The sequence below is a fragment of the Sus scrofa genome, chromosome 5, assembly GCF_000003025.6.
Source record: "Sus scrofa isolate TJ Tabasco breed Duroc chromosome 5, Sscrofa11.1, whole genome shotgun sequence".
Lineage (NCBI taxonomy): Eukaryota > Metazoa > Chordata > Mammalia > Artiodactyla > Suidae > Sus > Sus scrofa.
This window is the reverse complement of record NC_010447.5, coordinates 7,900,898-7,920,439: the sequence shown is the minus strand read 5'-3', so window position 1 is coordinate 7,920,439 and position 19,542 is coordinate 7,900,898. Positions and strand designations below refer to the sequence as shown.

The following is a 19,542-nucleotide window of genomic DNA, read 5'->3' as shown; positions in this document are numbered from 1 at the left end:
AAGAAATGGGGAATCGAGCTATAATGGAAAAAAAAAATCATTAAAAAAAAAAGGGGGGGGGAATCAGACATGCTGAACTCTTATACTACGCAGTCACTGGGCTGGACGTGCTACCACAGGGACTTGTTTGATCTCAACAGCTATCTGAGGTTATACATTGCCTCTCTTTTACAGATGAAGAAAAAGAGGTTTAAAAAGGTTAAGTAACTGTCTGCACAGCAAGAGAGAGAGCCAGAGCTCAAACACAGGTTGGCCCAACACCAAAGTCTGTGCTTCTTCTATTACATCACATCTAGTGCCAGAGTCACAGCAAAAATATTAATAATTATGCATAAATACATAAGTAAATAAATCAAAGTCTCATATCCTCAAAAATCTGGGGCTCACCATTTCATTTTGGGTAGTTGCTCATCACCCCCTTGAAGTAATCTTCTCTAATTGCAGCAGACAGATCTCAAACTGCCAGCTACAACAATGTCATCAGTCTCTTTCCTGAGATCTGTAAGGCAATGCTCATACAACCCCAACACAGAAGATCTGAGGAGAACGTGTTCTTGCACCCACATCTGAATGGGTGGAGATAAATTGGGAATGTGCTTCCTAAAGGAAGGACTGGCAGGGCCATCTGAACAATCCATTCCAAAGCTAAAGCACCAGGAACAGCATTTTCCCTGCCACATTAGTTCTGCATGTTCGCCCAGAAAACGTGGGCAGTTTCCAATCTCGTTTGCTCTTCCCTGCTGTATAACTGGTGCTGACATTTTGCACCAGCTTTGTTGAGGGCAGGTGACAGGTACATAAAATCAAAGCTGGCAACAGGGTAGTTCTTCCACAGCAAGACAGGAGTGACAAAAAAATTTTCCCTTAAAACTCTATTAGAGTACTTCTCCCTTCTATATCTTTATAACATGAACTTTTAAACATATAGCATGGTAGAATATTCATGACTGAAATAGTGAGGGAGCCCCATATCATCATATAAATTCTGTAAGTAATTGGAAAATTACTTTTTTTTCTGTTGAAGTAATTCCTATTTAGCTTCTTGATATTTTAAAAATTAACTTTCAGTGTTTGTATAACACTTAATTGACATTATGACCCAAAAAAGGTAAATTCTGATTAAAATAATTTTTAAATGAAAAAAATTTTTTCTAGAAGCTTTAGGGAACAGAGAGGTGATTAGAAATTAGAAATTTGGTAAAATGGGTTAAAAATACACACACAATCTGAAAATTCTAATGTTTATGTGTAAAATTCATGAGTATTTAAGAAAAAAAAACAACCCAGTAATGTCTTGGCCTTAAATCCTAGGTGATATAAAATTGTATTTTTCTCAAAAGATATTAAAAGGATATTTAAAAATAAATTTTGGTAAAGGTTACAGCAAAATTCTTTCCTTTCTGTAGATGGCTGAGATACATAAAATTAAAACTTCATGCAGCATAATGAGGTGTGAAAGCTACAAGTCTATCACAGCTGAAACTGTTGAAGGGTTAAAATTCTCAACAGCAAATACAAAAAAGAAAAGCTAGTATATTATAATCCAGTAGCCCAAGGACTGTAGGATTTTCCCACTCACCATCTCCCCAGGTTTAGGAAAGACATCTCCAAAGTAAATGGATAAGTAACTATCAGAGAGGTCCTGTTAGATGAATTGCAACTTTGTATTTCCTTAAGTTTGCGTGATCAAATTTGCCAGTGAAACATTTCATTACTGCAGGTTTTGCACAAAATTTTACGAAACAAACCTGCACTAAGTTAAAGCAGAACTGAAATCAATGCCTCTTCTGACCACTTCAGGAATGATTTCTGTGTTTTCCTATCATAGAATCCTTTTTATTTAGACATCTGGCTCCTTCAACACACACCATGGGTCAGAGGGGACATTCCAGCTCCAACACTAAAATGCAAGTCTAATGCAAAGTGATCAATTACCCAGTTACCACATACACCATCCTTCCAGCATAATTCTGAGTGATGCAGAGTGCCACTCTTTTCAGCAGGATGCTTATTTTTAAAATGTCTTGGATACTTGTGGCTTCCTTTCTCCTGCATGTTCAGATCATCCCCGTATTAATAATACCCCTCCCTAAGAAGTCTCACCCTAGGCAGTTGTTTTAGAAAAGTGCATTAGGCTTGTCTGACACACTGTGTGATCCACAAGCAAGACCCCTCTTTCTCTGGCTCTTCTGACTCTCTGGGGCATGAAAACAGCCAGAACTACAGCAACAGCTGGGGATCATTAAACTGACAGAAATAGCTTAGGAGACTCCATTGGTGTGTTGAGTGGGGGGAGGAGAGGCTCAGTATCAGATTTAAAAGAAATCAAAAGGGCAACAGGAAAGGGGGTGGGGATAAGGTGAAGCCTAACTAGAGTCACACCCAAATTTCCTTTACACAGCCGAAGGGATGCACTGAAGCAAAGGAAGGGACAGGTGACTGCAGCCTAACTTGCCTAGCCCCAATCTACTCTCGGATGGAAGGTTTAGTCAAACCTAAAAATGTAGGTCAATGAAGACAGGCTGGGGGAGGGGTGGGAGAGGAGCTGTGGCATTGCAAAGGCTAACCCTGGGTTATCCCCAGCCTGGAGGAATTACTTAGAGGATCTGAGTCAATTCTGGGGCTGTGCAGACAATAAAAATCAACTCCAAGATGGGGTAGGGGCAAGGGGAATGAGAATATATGCCGACTTCTCAGTGGACTCAGAGACCAAACCAATCCCAAGGCATCCCCTTGACTGGGGAGGACCAAAGACTAGATGAAACGCAGGCTCTCGGGCTGTTCATGCCAGAGCACAGCCACCAATGTTAGCTTTGGAACCTGGCAGGCCTCCGAAGGTCAGTACAGGAATGTGCCATCTGCCTGGCCCACTGCCCGAGTGGGTTCAGCACATATCTGAATGCTCTAGAGGAGCTTTAGTCAGATCACCCCATGTGAGTGGGTCTGCATATCCTGATCTATGCCTTCAAGTCTGGTTACTCCCAGGATCCTAGGGTAGGAACCCTCTCCATTCCCACACTTGCTAGGTTGTCCTTAAGTATCATTAAGGCCTCTCCCACCAAGACATTTTCTTTATAACTCATCTTAAAGGAATGCAGTTTCAGACAGTTCCCCACCTGCAAGCCTGAACAGGAAATGATTCGATTGCAGATATTATGACTGCAACTCTCTTTGGCAAGAGTGTTTAGTAACTGTGAGATTTCATGAACTTCAGCTGAACATTTTATTTGATGCAGCTAATGATTTACTAGAGAAGGCTCCAGGTCGACACCTGTTTTCAACAAAGAGCAACCACTGCACTAGCCTCCTTCTAGAATGGCTCGCTCCTTTTCTAACCCACAACCCGTGCAGGAAAATCTCCTAAAGTCTATTTCCAAACCTCATTTTCTAAAATGAGTCCAAAAACCTTATAACGGTTCATTCTGAATGTTTTAAGTTAGTGTCAAGAAGGGTAGAGGATACACAAAAATAAACAGATTTATAGTTTACACGCACACACACACACACAATCACACAGTTCATGTTAAGACTGTATAATATCAAAGAGGATCTATTTTAACCAAACTACTATGACTATAATCACTCCTCAGTGTGTGCAGCCTTGGTGGGAGTACATTGCATCCATACATTTCTCAGTAACCTTTAAGACAGTAAATTCTTCACCTAAAATACAAAAAACTAGTGTCGTAAATATAATCCACCACTTATTTTGTACATGCCTTGGTAAAAAGTAAAAGGTAGGAAGTGAGAAGGAAGGTAGCCCTAGACATTTATCACACTTTACAGAGCTACTTTCACACATATGATGCTATCTGACCCTGTGAGTTAGGACAGCAGATATTATACCCACCACACAATGAAAGAAACTGGTTTTCTAAGCTTAGAGCCACTTGTTCCAAGATCCCTACTGGCAAGATCAAACCAAGAACTTCAGGTTCTTGACTCTGAGCTCAGTGCTGAGTCCTAGCTTCCTACCACAAAAAGGCTTCTGCCCTCAAGGAATTAATCAATGGCACCAATGGCACCAAATGCCTTGGCTAGTGTTTCTCAGATGTACCAAGTTTCTTCCAGGTAAGAATTTTCACCAATCTCCTGGCCCAACATCATATCCTAAATCTAATGCAAGATATTATGTGAAAAGGCTATTTATTAATATCACTGACAATTAAAAGATGCAAGTTTGTTTTGAAGGCTGTAATTATTAATATGAGACTGAATAAAACTGAATAGGGGAGTTCCCGTCGAGGCGCAGTGGTTAACGAATCCGACTAGGAACCATGAGGTTGCGGGTTCGGTCCCTGCCCTTGCTCAGTGGGTTAACGATCCGGCGTTGCCGTGAGCTGTGGTGTAGGTTGCAGACGCGGCTCGGATCCCGCGTTGCTGTGGCTCTGGCGTAGGCCGGTGGCTACAGCTCCGATTCGACCCCTAGCCTGGGAACCTCCATATGCCGAGGGAGCGGCCCAAGAAATAGCAACAACAACAACAAAAAAGACAAAAGACAAAAAAAAAAAAAAAAAACTGAATAGGACAGGGTGCTGAAAATATATCTGTCGGTTTGGAATAAATACCACATTTTGCTATGGGCATGATACTGCCCTCTAGTGCACAGTAACCTCAGTGGACTCAGCTAATGCATATTAACCACCTACTATGTATGTGTGCACTTTGCTAAGCACTTTGGAAGGGAAGAAAAAGAGAAAAGGTTAAGCCTATCACACACATAAAAACTATATAAGCTCCCTTCAAGGAATTTATAAATATAATGGAGACTATAAGAAATGTAAAACCAAACAGACAAACAAACAAAAGACATGCAAAACAAAATCACTGCAATCGAAGGCAGTATTCTAAGTGTTTTAAGAATTTGCTGGGGGAGTTCCTGTTGTGGCTCAATCCCTGGCCTTACTCAGTGGATTAAGGATCTGACGTTGCCATGAGCTGCAGTGTAGGTCACAGAGGAGGCTTGGATTCCGCATTGCTGTGGCTGTGGCATAAGCTGGCAGCTGCAGCTCCAATTCAACCTCTAGCCTCGGAACGTCCATGGGCCACAGGTGTGGCCCTTAAAAAAAAAAAAAAAAGAGTTTGCAGGTAATAAGTCACTTGAGTACAAAGAGGATATATAAGCTTCATTAGAGCAGCAGCATATAAACCATCTTTGAAGGACTGCATAAACTAAAGATGAGCAGCATTAGCCAAGACCTGGAGGTAGGAAATACTAAAAGGCTAAGAACATAACCACTACACTCCAATTTAGCTGCATCATTAAGAGTGTTAAACGGAGTAGTGGAAGAGAGCTGGAGAGGCTGTCTAAGGTCAGAATGTTTAGAGTCTAGAACTCTGCTATCCAATATGGCAGCCACTTGCCATCTATGCCATTTAAATTTAGTTAAAATTAAATAAAACTGAAAATTCATTTTCCCAGTCACTCTAGCCACCTTTCAAATCTCCATAACTACATGTGTCCAGTGGCTACCAGAGTGAACAGGACAGCGATAGGACTGAGCAATGCTGGACCAGAAGACTATATTAAACCACAAATGTATCAGTCTTTCAAGGCTGATCAATCTTTCAAACTCGCTCCCCCTAAAAAATGCAGGTCTGATCCTTGCCAAAATCTAATAATACAGAAAACCACAAAATCTAATAATAAAGAAATACAGGGGTAAATTTAAAAGTTTGGTCCCTATCCTTCTAGGCATTTCCAAACGTCAGCTAAAACAATGAGAAAAGTATCACATGCAGCCTCCTATAAACCTGGACAATTACCTCTAAAAATGTGCTCCAGCTTTTAGAATCTCTTTCTTTTTCTATTAGGAAAAAGTAAAGACAGAATTAAGAAAACTATGAAAGAAGAATTATTAGGAATTTATCTATAATAATAAAACACAAGACCAGGAAGTTATTTCCACTGAGCAGCTTTGAGAATTTAAAGAAAGAACTGGGAGTTCCCTGGTGGCTCAGTGGGTTGAAGAGCCCACATTAACTCTGAGGTGGCTCTGGCTACTGCTGTGATGTGGGTTCAACCCCTGGCTCGGAAACATGCCACAGATGCAGCCAAAAATAAATAAATAAATAAAGGATGAACTATCTCTATCCTTTAGAAACTTCACCTCAAAAGGCGTAACAGCAGGCATTTTTTTATATTTAATGCACAATCTTCTTTTGTGCAGTTTATAAATCATACTATTTTTAAAAACAATGTGTGTATATATAATGAATATATATTCATTTATATATATTTGTGTGTATGTGTGTATATATATATATATAAAATGAAAAAATATGAGTCCTCTCAAGATCCAGACATATAGAATTTTTTTTTTTTTTTTTTTTTTTTTTGTCTTTTTAGGGCTACACCCAGGCTAGGGGCTAAATCAGAGCTGTAGCAGCTGGCTTACGCCACAGCCACAGCAATGCCAGATCTGAGCCGTGTCTGCGACCTACACCACAGCTCATGGCAGGACTGGATCCTTAACCCACTGAAGGAGGCCAGGGATCGAACCTACGTCCTTGTGGATACTAGTCAGATTCATTTCTGCTGAACCATAACAGAAACTCCCAGAAAACATACAGAATTCTAAGGACAAGGTTCTAAGCACAGTACAAAACCAGTAAAACATACACATATAAATTGCACCAGATACTTGTCTAGAATTACCCTTCTGATCCTACTTATGACAAGTCTGTATTCTATTTCCTATATACTCCTGCAGTCAAAGTTCTTCTTCTTTTTTTTCCCTCCAATTTTGGCTGCCCCATGGCATACAGAGTTCCCAGGCCAGGGTTTAGACCTGAGCCGCAGTTATGACCTATATCACAGCTGCAGCAATGTTGGATCCTAAAACAAATATTCTTAATGATCAGACTGGGAATCTAAAACACTACGGTCCTCTGGAATACAAAAAGTCAAGAGTAACAGCCCAAAGCTTTAAGTCTTGAGCCATGTTGTTGCTCTACCTCTGAAATAATCTTCCCTCTAATGTTGCCATGGTGTTTCTTTGACATTAGTCCAGAACACATCTAAATATTCAAAGAGAAATCAACTGCCTCTCAATCAGTTTTTTAAAGTATTCTCTTTGCAAACTGGGCAGGGATAATCACTCAGAAATCAACTGCCTCTCAATCAGTTTTTTAAAGTAGTCTCTTTGCAAACTGGGCAGGGATAATCACTCAGCCCCTCTTCAGTGAATTCATTCATTACCAGTTCCACATGCTCAAGTCATCCTGTCAAATGTTAGTAAAGTCCCAAAGAAATCTCAAAAATTCAAAATATCCAAGTTCTTGGAAAAGCAGCATTTATGTAACCAATAGTAGAGACTGTATATAAAATCTGATCATGGACAACAGCAGATTTCTAAGCTAGGAGGGGGGAAATGTTGATAATTCTTTTCCATTCATATTTGATAAAATCTGGACAATGTTCCTATCCTCCCTTTTTTCATAACCCAGGACCCTTCTGAAAGAATTCTTTTTTCCGCAGTTTTTTCAGAACTTTCAGGGATGTTCATAAAAGAAATGTCCTTTATAGTGTTCATCTAATTAACAGTTTTCTTCTTTTATACACTTGAGAGTAACTTTAATTCTACAATTCCTTAAAAGATTGATAAGGCTAGTCCAAATTGTTTACCCAAACTAAAACTAACAGCAGTACAAATAAAGTGTTATTTTATTCTAAACTATGATATCATAGTGCTACATGACCTTAAAAGTTACCCAGGTGCTTTCAGTACTTAACATACAGAAGAAACTGAAATCATCAATAGCTCCCAATTTATTTGTACAGTCTGTGGCCAGAGCATGTTTTATGGGTCAAACATTGCATTTGACCCACAGACAGGCAAAGAATCCCACCTTACTAAAGAAAAGGTTTTTTTTTCTTTTTCAATAAACTAGGTTTGATACATGAGTTCTGCAGGGGTGGAAGAAAAGCATTAAGAAAGTGAAACATCCCAAACACTGTCCTATCAGGTCATGAAATATACCCTACAGGTCCTTGCTCAGTTATCTATCTGCTGAGTGTTCTTTAATAAAAACCCTGGGAGAATAAACCATCCCAAAGTCAAAGCTTGGATGGCTACCGAGAGAAATAGGGAGGGGATAAAAGACGGCAGTAAATTAAGGAGTAAACAAAAGCATGCAAATCCCAAAGGGATAAATATGCCAACCTTCCCGCAAACTGTGGTAAGGGGCCAGGCACACTGCTGAGCAGCTGTCCTTTCCCGGCTTCAGCACAATCCATGAGAGTGGCAGAATCCTGCAGGTGGGCTGACCGATCTTGGTCTTCTCCTCCAGCATGCTGGGGGAGATATGAGACTCCAAAGGCCAGTGTTGCAACCAACTCGTCTTTCTTTCCTCACTCTTTAAAGAGGCCATTTATTAATTAGGGGATCTGATTAGCATGACTCTTTAGGTTAAAGTGGGCACTTCATTTCTGCAGCCCTAAGGATTGCAAAAACAGCTAGATCCCAAGTTTACTTAGGGAGTGGGGCATTAAAAGCAGTGACAGCAGAAGGTCAGAATCAGTAAGTCTCCTGGAAAACATTTCTTCCTGTCAGCACTGGGCCCTGACACAGACACCTCCCTCCTGTACCCAAATGCCAAAAAGCAGGACTGGGATGATTTCAATGTGTAGAGCTGGAAGAGAAGAGGGTTCCCTTAGAGAAAATGCTCGTAGCAACCAACCAACCTCATTCACCCAAAATAGTAAACAGCTGGTTTCTTTGCTCAGAACCAAAAGGCTCCTGCCAGACAAGCAGTATCACATGACCAGGTTCCCTCTTCTCTACCTCCCTCCTTCCCTGTGCAAAGTCTGCACCAAAGTGGAAGAAGGAGCTATAACACTACACTATTTTATTTCACTTGTCATTTGTTTGTAAAACGTTTATAGATGAAAGATACCAAACTGGGAGGAGGGAAGGTACTCAGAGAAAAACTCAAGAAGAACTTACTTTGAAACAAGCCATATCATAGCACTAAGAAGGGTACCACAAACACAGTGTGCCCAATGAATGAACGGATAAATGAGTGAAGAGATTTCTTCTTGGCAAAATATTTCACTGATAAAATCTCTAAAAGAAGATATAGCCCAGTACACATTAGACTTTCTCATTTAAAGAGAAAAGAAAGGCTCTTAAGAAGCTGGCTAGTGACAGAGACAATGTATTGTGACAGCAGTGGCAGCTCACCAAAAATTTGAGATTAATACTCTTATCCTGTCCTCCTCAACTTACCCAACCATTTGATTTTTACTCCTTCGATGTCACAGTCCCATCATTCAAATCACTGAGCAGGCAGTCAGGGCAGCCATACTAACAGACTGAATTGAAAAACCTACCCAGCTAATTATGGAAAACAGCTGCCACCACGACACTCACTGGCATTTTCACCTAAAGCAGGTGGTGGTGAAAGGCCAATAGCACAATTGGTGCCAGATGTGCCACCATATTCTTCCTCCCACAAGGATCTTAAGCTCTGAAAAGCTGAGCAAGGCATGCAGGGTACAGGCATAAAAGCAAATACTGCTATGTGGAGCAGTCTGTTCCAGTAGGAAACAGATAACATATAAGAGTCAAGTGCATGACCATCACCTGCCAAGGCCCCCTCTCAAGGGGCCAACCAGGACCTTGAGTAGAGTCACTCATTCTCATCCACTCCCTTGCACTGTAAGACGCTCAATAAATATTTGTAAATGGAAGAGAACGAAAAAACCTATCAGAAATCCTTAATTTAAGCAACTTCTTTTCCCAACAAGACTATGCGAGGAGAATTATTTGACTAGTATCAGAATATTTGCTGGCGAGGAGGGGGAACAACTGCAACTTTCAGACATTAACTGGGGAGAATGCAAAGTGATAGTACTATTTTGGAAAACAGTCCGGAAATTATAAAGTTAAACTTACATTTATCATACATCCCAGTAATCCCATTCCTGAGTATTTAAACAAAGGGAAATGAAAAAAATATGACCACATAAAGAGCAGTACATGAACCTCCACAGAAGCTTTATTTTAACTGCCAAAAACCAGAAAAAAACCAAATGTTCCCCAACTTGTGAACAGAATTAAAATTGTGGTACATCTATACAACAAAATAGTAGTGATTAAAAAACAACTACTAAATATGGACAACAGTATCTACGAACTATGCTAAGCGAAAGAAGACAAACACAAAAGGCTACTAAATGATCACATATTTATACGAAATTCAAGAAAGGGCAAAAATATCAGAGCAGAAGTAAGATCAGTGGTTGCCAGAAGGTGGAAACAGGGAATGGAAGAAGAGTTAAGAATAAAGGCTCTTGAGCTAAATTGCCTGGGTTTCAGTCTTGGCTCTACCCCTTACTAGCTGAGTGACCTTGAGATATGTAACATTGCTATACCTCTATCTACTCATCTATAAAGGGGGGAGAACAGTATTCATTCCAAAGGGTTGCTGTAATAAATGAGATGATGCAGGCAAAGCCCTCAGAACAGTGCCTGTTCTATAAGCGCTCAGTAAATGCAAGCCGTTGTCATCACACAATTATGTAGCACCTACATAAACATGTCTGCACAGAAGAGAATAGAATGGAAGGATGGTGGTAGCAATAGGATGATTTTATTTTCTCTCTCTCCCTTCTGTTTATCTGTATCTTCTACATTAAATAACTACTGCCTTAATAACAAGCAAAAAAAAAAAAATTTTTTTTTTCAAAAAACAATTTTAAAAAAAGGACACCAGGCTGGAAGGACTGCAGGGCATCACCCTCATTTCTAGAGCAGACAGGCTCCATCTCTAGAATGGAATGATGCTCTAGGATATATGAAGAGACTGGACAAGCTACACTCTTTATTATTCCTTCCATATTTACTATCTGCCTACCATGTGCCAGGCACTGTGACACAGATAAAACACTCAAGTTACTCCCCTCATGGAGCTTATAATACAGGCTGTTCAAAGAAAGAGACAGAGTTGAACCAAATTATACAGCTGTCAGCATGACAAGCACTCTGACAGGAACACTAACTAGGTTTGGAGAAGTCAGACAAGACACCTGAGCCTAGCCTAGCCCTGAATGTTTTTTTCTTTCCTTTTTTTTTTTTTAAAGTTAAACCAAAAAGAAGGGGAAAGGAATTCCAATCAAAGGGAGAGGAATGTGCAAAAACAAAAGGTGTAAAAATAACAATTTCTTGGACAATGGAAGAGAGAGAGAAAGAAGGAAAAGGCAATTTGACAGCAGTGTAAAACAAAGAGGGCTAAGACCAGCAGTGGGAAGCTGGTCAGGTAAAGGGAAATGAGAGGTCAGGCTGTTGATAATCTCCAGAAATCACACAGAATTGTAAATGTTTTATTCTTACTCAAACATCTATACATGCCATGTATAAACTTGATAAATATTAGTCTAAGATGTACTTCACTATATTTACAAATAGAGCATATACTTACAGAAATTCTACAAACAAAAATGCCAGTTCACTTCCAATTTCCATGGTTAATTGTACACACTTGTTCACTCAATAAATATTTATTGAGTGTGTATTATGCACATGCTAGGTGCTAGGGAAAAGGGGAGACACAGACAGTAAACACATGAACCACCAAAGCAAGCAAGAGAACCAGACGGCTTTTCTTCTGCCCAAGATCTACTGAGATCTTCTGTCCCTCTGAAGCAGAGGGCAGCCTGAGAGTGGCTGAGTGAGCTTCACACTCAGAACCAGACAGACCTCTGCAGAAATTCTTGCTCTACCTACCACTAGTCTGGCTTTTGGTAAGTCACCTAACCTCTCTGAGCATTCATCCCACCTGACAATAGGCAAAACATCACCAAATTCATATGGTTTCTAGGGTGATTTTAATGAGGCACTCAATAACCAGTATGTCGCATATATAGAAAATGTTCAGCAAATGGTTCTTTTTATTTCATTATTGTTTAATTTTAATCTTTCTCTTTTAGTGCAGCCCATGGTCTCCCATTATACAGAGAAAATTACTCACAGAGTAGAAAACAGACGGAGCTTGGTATAAAATTTATTACTAAATTCACATTTTAGTGAACGCACAAAATTGTTTTCTTGTAAAAATGTCATACTTGGAATTAACATTCCTTTAGGATTTCTCAAACTGTTAATATCTGCCTACATTACACAACCTAGTAAATTAAATAAAAGCCATCACCCAAAAAAGGGAGCCAGTCACAACCTCTCCTGGGATTCCTTGTTCAGACTGTGACTAACACTGAGTCATATAAAGACCAGAGACAACGAAGAGCACTGATAAGCGATCTGCACACAAACACGGAGCAGAGTAGCCAGAGCACACTGTAGACAGACCACTTACTGCAAGCGGAACTTTTTGAAACAGAAAAACAAAGACGGAAGGAGAGTTTTTTAACTGGCTATGCCTCTGAGTAATCACATCTTCCAGGAGAAGGCACAGCAATTAATATGCATCTCAAGTGAAAGGAAGGAAGGGAGAGGAAAAAAAGACTTCTTGTCTCTCCAAAATCTTATACTCAAAAATGTTTTAACCATCTTTTAAAAATGTTAATTTCTTACAAATGACTTTGAAAACCATAGCAGATTCTAAAGGTAGAACGTACAACACAGAAAGAAAATGTCTTCTCTGGGACCCCAGATCTTAAAGGACCAAAATGATTTTTTATTTTTTAATTTTTTTTGCTTTTTAGGGCTGCACCATGCATGCATGGCATATGGAAGTTCCCTGGCTAGGCGTCAAATTGGAGTTACAGCTGCTGACCTATGCCCCAGCAATGTGGGATCTGAGCTGTGTCTGCAATCTACACCATAGCTCATGGCAACATAGGATCCTTAAGCCAAGGAGCGAGGCCCAGGATCAAATCCGCATCCTCATGGATACTAGTCAGTTTTGTTTCTGCTGAGCCACAACGGGAACTTCCCAAAATGATTTTATTTAAACTTTCCTCAGAGTTCCCTGGTGGCCTAATGGTTAAGGATGTGGTGTTGTCACTGCTCTGGCTTGGGTTCCATTCCCAGCCTGGGAACTTCTACATGCCATGGATATGGCAAAAAAAATTAAAAAAATAAATAAAAAATAAAAAACTTTCCTGGCAGTGCTATTTACAGTAGCCAAGACACAGAAGTATCTTAAATGTTCATTGAGAGAGGAATGGTTAAGAAAGATATGGCACATATATTCAGTGGAATATTACTCAGCCATAAAAAAGAATGAAATAATGCCATTTGTGGCAACATGTATGGACCTAGAGATTATTATACTAAGTTAATCATACAAAGACACATATCATATGATATCACTTATATGTGGAACCTAAAAAAAAAAATGATACAAATGGACCTACTAAAAAAACAGAAAGAGATTCATAGACTTAGAAAACAAATTTACATTTACCAAAGGGGACAGATAAATTAGGAGTTTGGGATTAACATATATACACTACTATACATAAAACAGAAAGTCAACAAGGACCTACTTACAGCACAGGGAACTCTACTCAATATTCTTTAACAACCTACATGGGAAAAGAATCTGAAAAAGAGTGGGTATATGTGCATGTATAACTGAATTTGCTCTACACCTAAAACACAGCATTGTAGATCAAGTATACCCCAATACAAAAATAACATTAAAAATAAAAACTTTCCTTCATAAATTTCCTTTTGCAGTGAAACCAGGCAGGGACGCTTCAGCCCAAACAGAAGAATTTAATAAGTAGAGGAGAACCTGGACATGATTTTCAGGTATAGTCTATAATTTTTATTTTTTACTGAAGTAAAAATCTACATCTATAAACAGAAAGAATACTATGTTTTTACATCTCTTTTTATTATTTTTTAAATTTTTTATTACTCAATGAATTTATCACATCTGTAGTTGTATAATGATAACAATCCCATTTCACAGGATGTCCATCCCCAAACCCAAGCACATCCCCCCACCCCCCAAACTGTCTCCTCCAGAGACCATAAGTTTTTCAATGTCTGTGAGTCAGCATCTGTTCTGAAAAGAAGTTCAGTCTGTCCTTTTTTCAGATTCCACATGTCAGTGAAAGCATTTGATGTTGATGTCTCATTGTATGGCTGACTTCACTTAGCATGATAATTTCTAGGTCCATCCATGTCGTTAAAAATGCTGGTATTTCATTCATTTTAATGAGTAATATTCCATTGTGTCTATGTACCACATCATGATCCACTCCTCTGTCGATGGACATTTAGGTTGTCATCTCTCTCTCATTAGAGGTTTAAAATCTCCTCTATACAGAGAGTCTTCTGAACATAACAGTCATGCTTCCAGGGAAGCCCAGGATCTTTTTGTCCACCTAATACCACAGAGGACATTTTTTGCTGCTACTCTCCCCTAGTCTCCCTCCTGTCACCAGTATACAGGGAAGCCTGCAGCTAGAGAAACTTCTGAACAACCTGAGCATCGCTGATATGCCCCATTCTGCTTCAAGGTCTTCTGTGCATTAGCAAGAAGAGCCTAGAGAAACCAGAAAGACAGCTTCCTTCCATTAGATGGTGGAGAGGTAAGCTGTGACACTAGAAATTCATCACGCATCTATGCTTCCCCATAACTGTTTGTGCTAACCCTACAACATACTAGTATTTGCTCTTCTTCAGTGGTCCAGCTGTCACCAGCTGAACAAGCTCTCCACATTATAAACTGGTAACAATATCATTAGTGTCCAGTTCAGGAGGAAAAAACTATCGGATGATGTCAAACCACATTTCTACTGGCTCCTTCTCATTACTTAGCTGTTTTGGATTCTTTCAAAAGTCAAAAGCTGCTAGGATTGCATGTTAACTCTTCTGCAAATTCATACATCTTCCCTAGAAATCAGAATGCACAGCAGCCCCTCACTCTCCAGGGTTACACGTTTTGTTTCACAGACATCAATTCTCTAGTTCACAAAGATACACACAAGCGCCAATCTGAGCACAGCACACATGGGGAGCCATTTCACCACATGGTGTCTGCAACTGGGAAGTCTGAAAGAAGTTTTGACCCTTTAAGACAGTGAATTTATTGATCTCCCTATACTCAGAGAGTCAATTCCAATTTGGAATGCTACATAATTAAAAAAAAAAAAAAAAGAGTAGAGACCTTTATCAAACATCTTAACCTGAGATTCTGATGCTATTCAACAACAATAAAATTTTATCAAGACTGTAAAGCAAAGAAAGTGTCAACATTTCCCAGGATACTTAAAAAAAAAAAAAAAAAAAAAAGAATTATCTAAGTATTACATGGGCCCACTGAAAAGACTAGGTTAAACTGAGATGAAAATAATTAATTTCAAAGCTTCAAATATAAATTGTGACGTTAAAGTTCAAAGATGTTTTGGGGGTAATGAGCCTTCCCTGTACAAGGCTGTTGTGAAAGCAAATACTATGTTGTTTTATAACTGAAAATTAACTTAAAAATTCAAATTGACCACCACTTGCTTTGTCGTTTAAAAAAATTAACCTAGATTCCTCAAATTTCTTAGTTCTCAAATTCTCAGATAATTTCAAGATAAGTAATACCACATCTGGTCAGAATTCAGGCTATCGTTCTGAACATATCAATATATTAGCCTTTTTGTAAGGAAACAGTAACTTTTCTGATTAGTACAACTACGTGAATAGTAAAGAACAATTAAATGTACCACTTAACTTTTATATTTTTATGAAAAGCAAAAGAGAACCAAAAATTATTTTCTGAATCCGTATCTTAAACTTCATCTGCACAAATGCAAGCAAGGTGGAGCACAGAAAAGCAGTCATCTCAAACTGAGAGACCAGAAGAGAATTTGATCAAGCAGAACCCTCAATTTAGAATCTCATGTTAAGATGTGACAAGGGACACTCCGCTCTTTAATTATGAAACAGTCCAAGTTGGACTTGACTCTCTGAGTACACTATCTTTTAGGAAACTCAGACCTGCCACCTGATCACGTCCATCATCTTAAAGCCTTGGCTCAAAACTTACCTATTCCAAGAACCTTCCCCAATTAATCTCTGTACCTTTTACTTAAGAAGAACTGCTGCTGGAGTTGAATAACTATTTCAAGTGCCTACTATGGGAGTTCCCCAGTGGCCTAGCGGTTAAAGATTCGGTGTTGTCACCACTGTGGCTCAGGCTGGAGCCCTGGCCTAGGAACTTCTGCATGCCATAGGCACAGCCAAATAAATAAATAAATAATAAAGTGCCTACTACAAAGGAGGCAGTCAATACATGGTAACTACCATGACTATTAAAATGATTAATTACGAAGCTAAGAAAATTCATAATATAAATTTTATTACATTATGGCATCAATTTGCACTCCCACCAACAGTATGAAAGGATTCCCTTTTCTCCACATCCCCGTCAACATATTATTTGTGTTCTTTTTGATGATGGCCATTCTGACAGGTGTGAGATGATATACCATTGTGGTTTTAATTTGAATTTCCCTAATGATTAGCAATGTTGAGCAGCTTTTCATGTGCCATCTGCATGTCCTCTTAGGGAAATGTCTATTTAGGTCTTCTGCTCTTTTTTTATTTTTCTTTTTAGGGCTGCACCTGCGGCATATGGCAGCTCCCAGGCTAGGGGTTGAATCAGAGGTGCAGCTGTCGGCCTACACCCCAACCACAGCAACGTGGGATATGAGCTGCGTCTACGACCTACATCCAGCTCATGGCAACACTGGATCCTTAACCTAGTGAGCAAGTCCAGGGGTTGAACCCAAATCCTCATGGATACTAGTCATGTTTTTGTTTCCACTGAGCAACAACGGGGACTTCCAATCTTCTGCCCATTTTTAAATCAAACTTTTTGTTTTTTGATGTTGAGTTGTATGAGCTGTTTATATATTTTGGATATTAACCCCTTATCAGTCAGATTATTTGCAAATACTTCCTCCCAATCAGTAGACTGTCTTACTGTCTTGTCCATGGTTTCCTTTGCTGTGCAAAAACTTTTAATTTGGCCCTATATGTTTATTTTTGCTTTTATTTCCTTTGCTTTAGGAGACAGCTCTAAAAAAAATTGTGACAATTTATGTCAAAGAGTGTTCTGCCTGTTTTCTTCTAGGAGTTTTATGGTTTCTGGTCTTATATCTACTAGGTCTTTAATCCATTTTGAGTTTATTTTTGTATATGGCATTAGAGAATTCTTTAATTGCACTCTTTTATATATAGTAGCCCAGTTTTCCCAGCACCACTTATTGCAGAGACTGTCTTTTCTCTACTGTATATTCTTGCCTTCTTTGTTGTAGATTAATTGACCATAAGTGTGTGGGTTTATTTCTGGGTTTCTATCCTGTTCCATAGATCTATATGTCTGTTTTTGTGCCAGAACCATTCTGTTTTGACTACTGTAGCTTTGTAGGATAGTTTGAAATCAGGGATCATGTTTCCTTCAGCTCTATTCTTCCTCAAGACTGTTTTGACTATCTAGGGTCTTCTGTGTTCAATGCCAAAATTATTTGTTCTAGTTAAGGAAAACTGACATTGTTATTTTGATAGGGATTGCACTGAATCTGTAGACTGCCTTGTTTAGGAGGGTCATTTTAACAGTATTAATTCTTCTGATCCAAGAACATGGCATATCTTTCCATCTGCTTGTGTTGTCTTCAGTTTCCTTCATCAGTGTCTTACAGTTTTCCAAGTACATGTCTTTTATCTGCTTAGGTCAGTTTATTCTTAGGTATTTCATTCTTTTTGATGCAATGGTAAACGGGATTGTCTCCTTAATTTCTCTGATAGTCACTGTTAGTGTATAGAAATAAAACATATTTCTGCATATTAATTTGGTATCCAACAACTTACCAAATTCACCAGTAGTTTTCTGGTGGTATCTTTAGGGTTTCCTATGTACAGTATCATGTCATCTGCAAACAGTGGCAGTTTTACTTCTTCCTTTCCAATTTGGATTCCTTTTATTTCTTTTCCTCATCCTGCTATGGCTAAGACTGCCAATGTTATATTGAATAAATGTGGTAAGAGTGGGCATTCTTATCTTGCTCCTGACTTTAAAAGATTTATTCAGTTATCTCATTCTGACTGTTACGTTTGTCAGCTACCGTTTTTCTATACTATGTCTCTAAAACTAATGCCACCTGCCCCAATTTACACCACCTTCACAGTTTAAGTAAAGTTAAGAAGGTAAACACTATTTGCAAACAGCTAACCCAAAACATTAGCTATCAGCACAAGCACAAATGATACGCAGTGAAAATTCACTCTATAAAATATAGCCATGATCACAAGATGACTATAGCTAACACTGCTGTATAGTATATAAAAGAGTCATTAAAAAAGTAAGTCCTAAGAATTCTCATCACAAGGAGAAAAATGTTTCCCTTTAGTTCTTTCATCTTACCTTTTTTTTTTTTTTTTTTTTTTTTGTATCTATATGGGAAGATAGATGTTAGCTGAACCTATTTTGGTAATCACTTCAAAATATATGTAAACCAAACCATCATGCAGTTTGCCTTAAACTTACACAGTGATGTAGGCCAACAGTTTCTCAATGAAACTGGAAAAAAATTATAATCACAAGACATTCTTAAATATGCTATTATTTCAATTCTTCAATGGCCAAATATAATAAATACTGATTATATTACGGTTGATGAGTTCTAAAATAGATGGTGGACTCCATTAGCATGTGTTGAAAGCCAGTGTACACCCAAAAAGAAACATACTCTAATCTTAAACACTAAATTCTGGAATACAAAAAAGTGTCCTCAAATTCCAGATACCGTGGAAAGAACCTGTTACTAACACTCCTCCACCATAAAGGAACTTCCAAATGAGATGCAATTTTGTATCTAAAAGTAGGGCCAGTGGTTCCTGAATGAACAGAAGGCATTCCAACCACATAGAGTGGTAGTGTGCATAAATAAATCTTACTGGGGATAGACAAACCCATTCTTTGACACTCCATCAGCATCAGTGCTTTAAAGTTCTTGTTATTTACTTACTCAAATAGGAGACTAAACTATCTAGGAGAAACACTTACTTTTCCCTAGAAGCCACTATGCTAATCTTAATAACCGAATGTGCCAGGTACTGTTCTAGATACTTTACACATATCAACTCCTTTAATCCTCACAAAAACCCAGTGGCTCTCAACTCAGGGTGATTTTTGCCCCCAAGGGGACAGATGGCACTATCCAATGACATTTCGGCTTATTACAACTGGAGCGTTGCTACTAGCATCTAGTAGGCAGCAGCCAGGTATACTGCTAAACACCCTACAATGCACAAGACAGCCCTCCACATTACAGAATTATCCAGCCCCAAAAGTCAGCATTGCTGAGTCCGAGAAATCTGTAACAGCCCTATGAAGTAAGTACTACTGTTCCCATTTTCCAGATAAATAAAGTGAAGTACCAAGAAGATAAGTTATTTGTCTAAGGTCACAGATCTAGCAGATGGCAAAGCCCAGGTTTGAATCTAACAGTCTAGCTCCAGAGTCCTTTCTCTCAACCTCTCATAAGGAAGAAAGACACAGGCTGGGTAAGCTTTCCTACAACTTTCTCCCCCTCTGCCTGGATTCTAGGCTTATTTGGGAGAATTAATCATTTAT

General features: G+C 38.9%; 1 protein-coding gene across 6 annotated transcripts in view; it reads right to left on the bottom strand.

Annotated features, from left to right (window-relative positions):
• The window catches only part of MKL1 (megakaryoblastic leukemia (translocation) 1), a 224,578-nt gene that overhangs the window by 55,488 nt on the left and 149,548 nt on the right, over nucleotides 1–19,542 (bottom strand). The window contains exon 1 of one of the 6 annotated variants that reach the window (XM_021092840.1): nucleotides 9,231–13,026. The exons of 4 other annotated variants lie outside the window; for them this stretch is intronic. Coding sequence is in view for 1 of the 2 variants with exons in the window: in XM_021092837.1 (XP_020948496.1) it covers nucleotides 8,166–8,373 (208 nt within the window). In the remaining variant the exon portion in view is untranslated. One more of the 6 variants, XM_021092837.1, reaches the window with a different exon arrangement.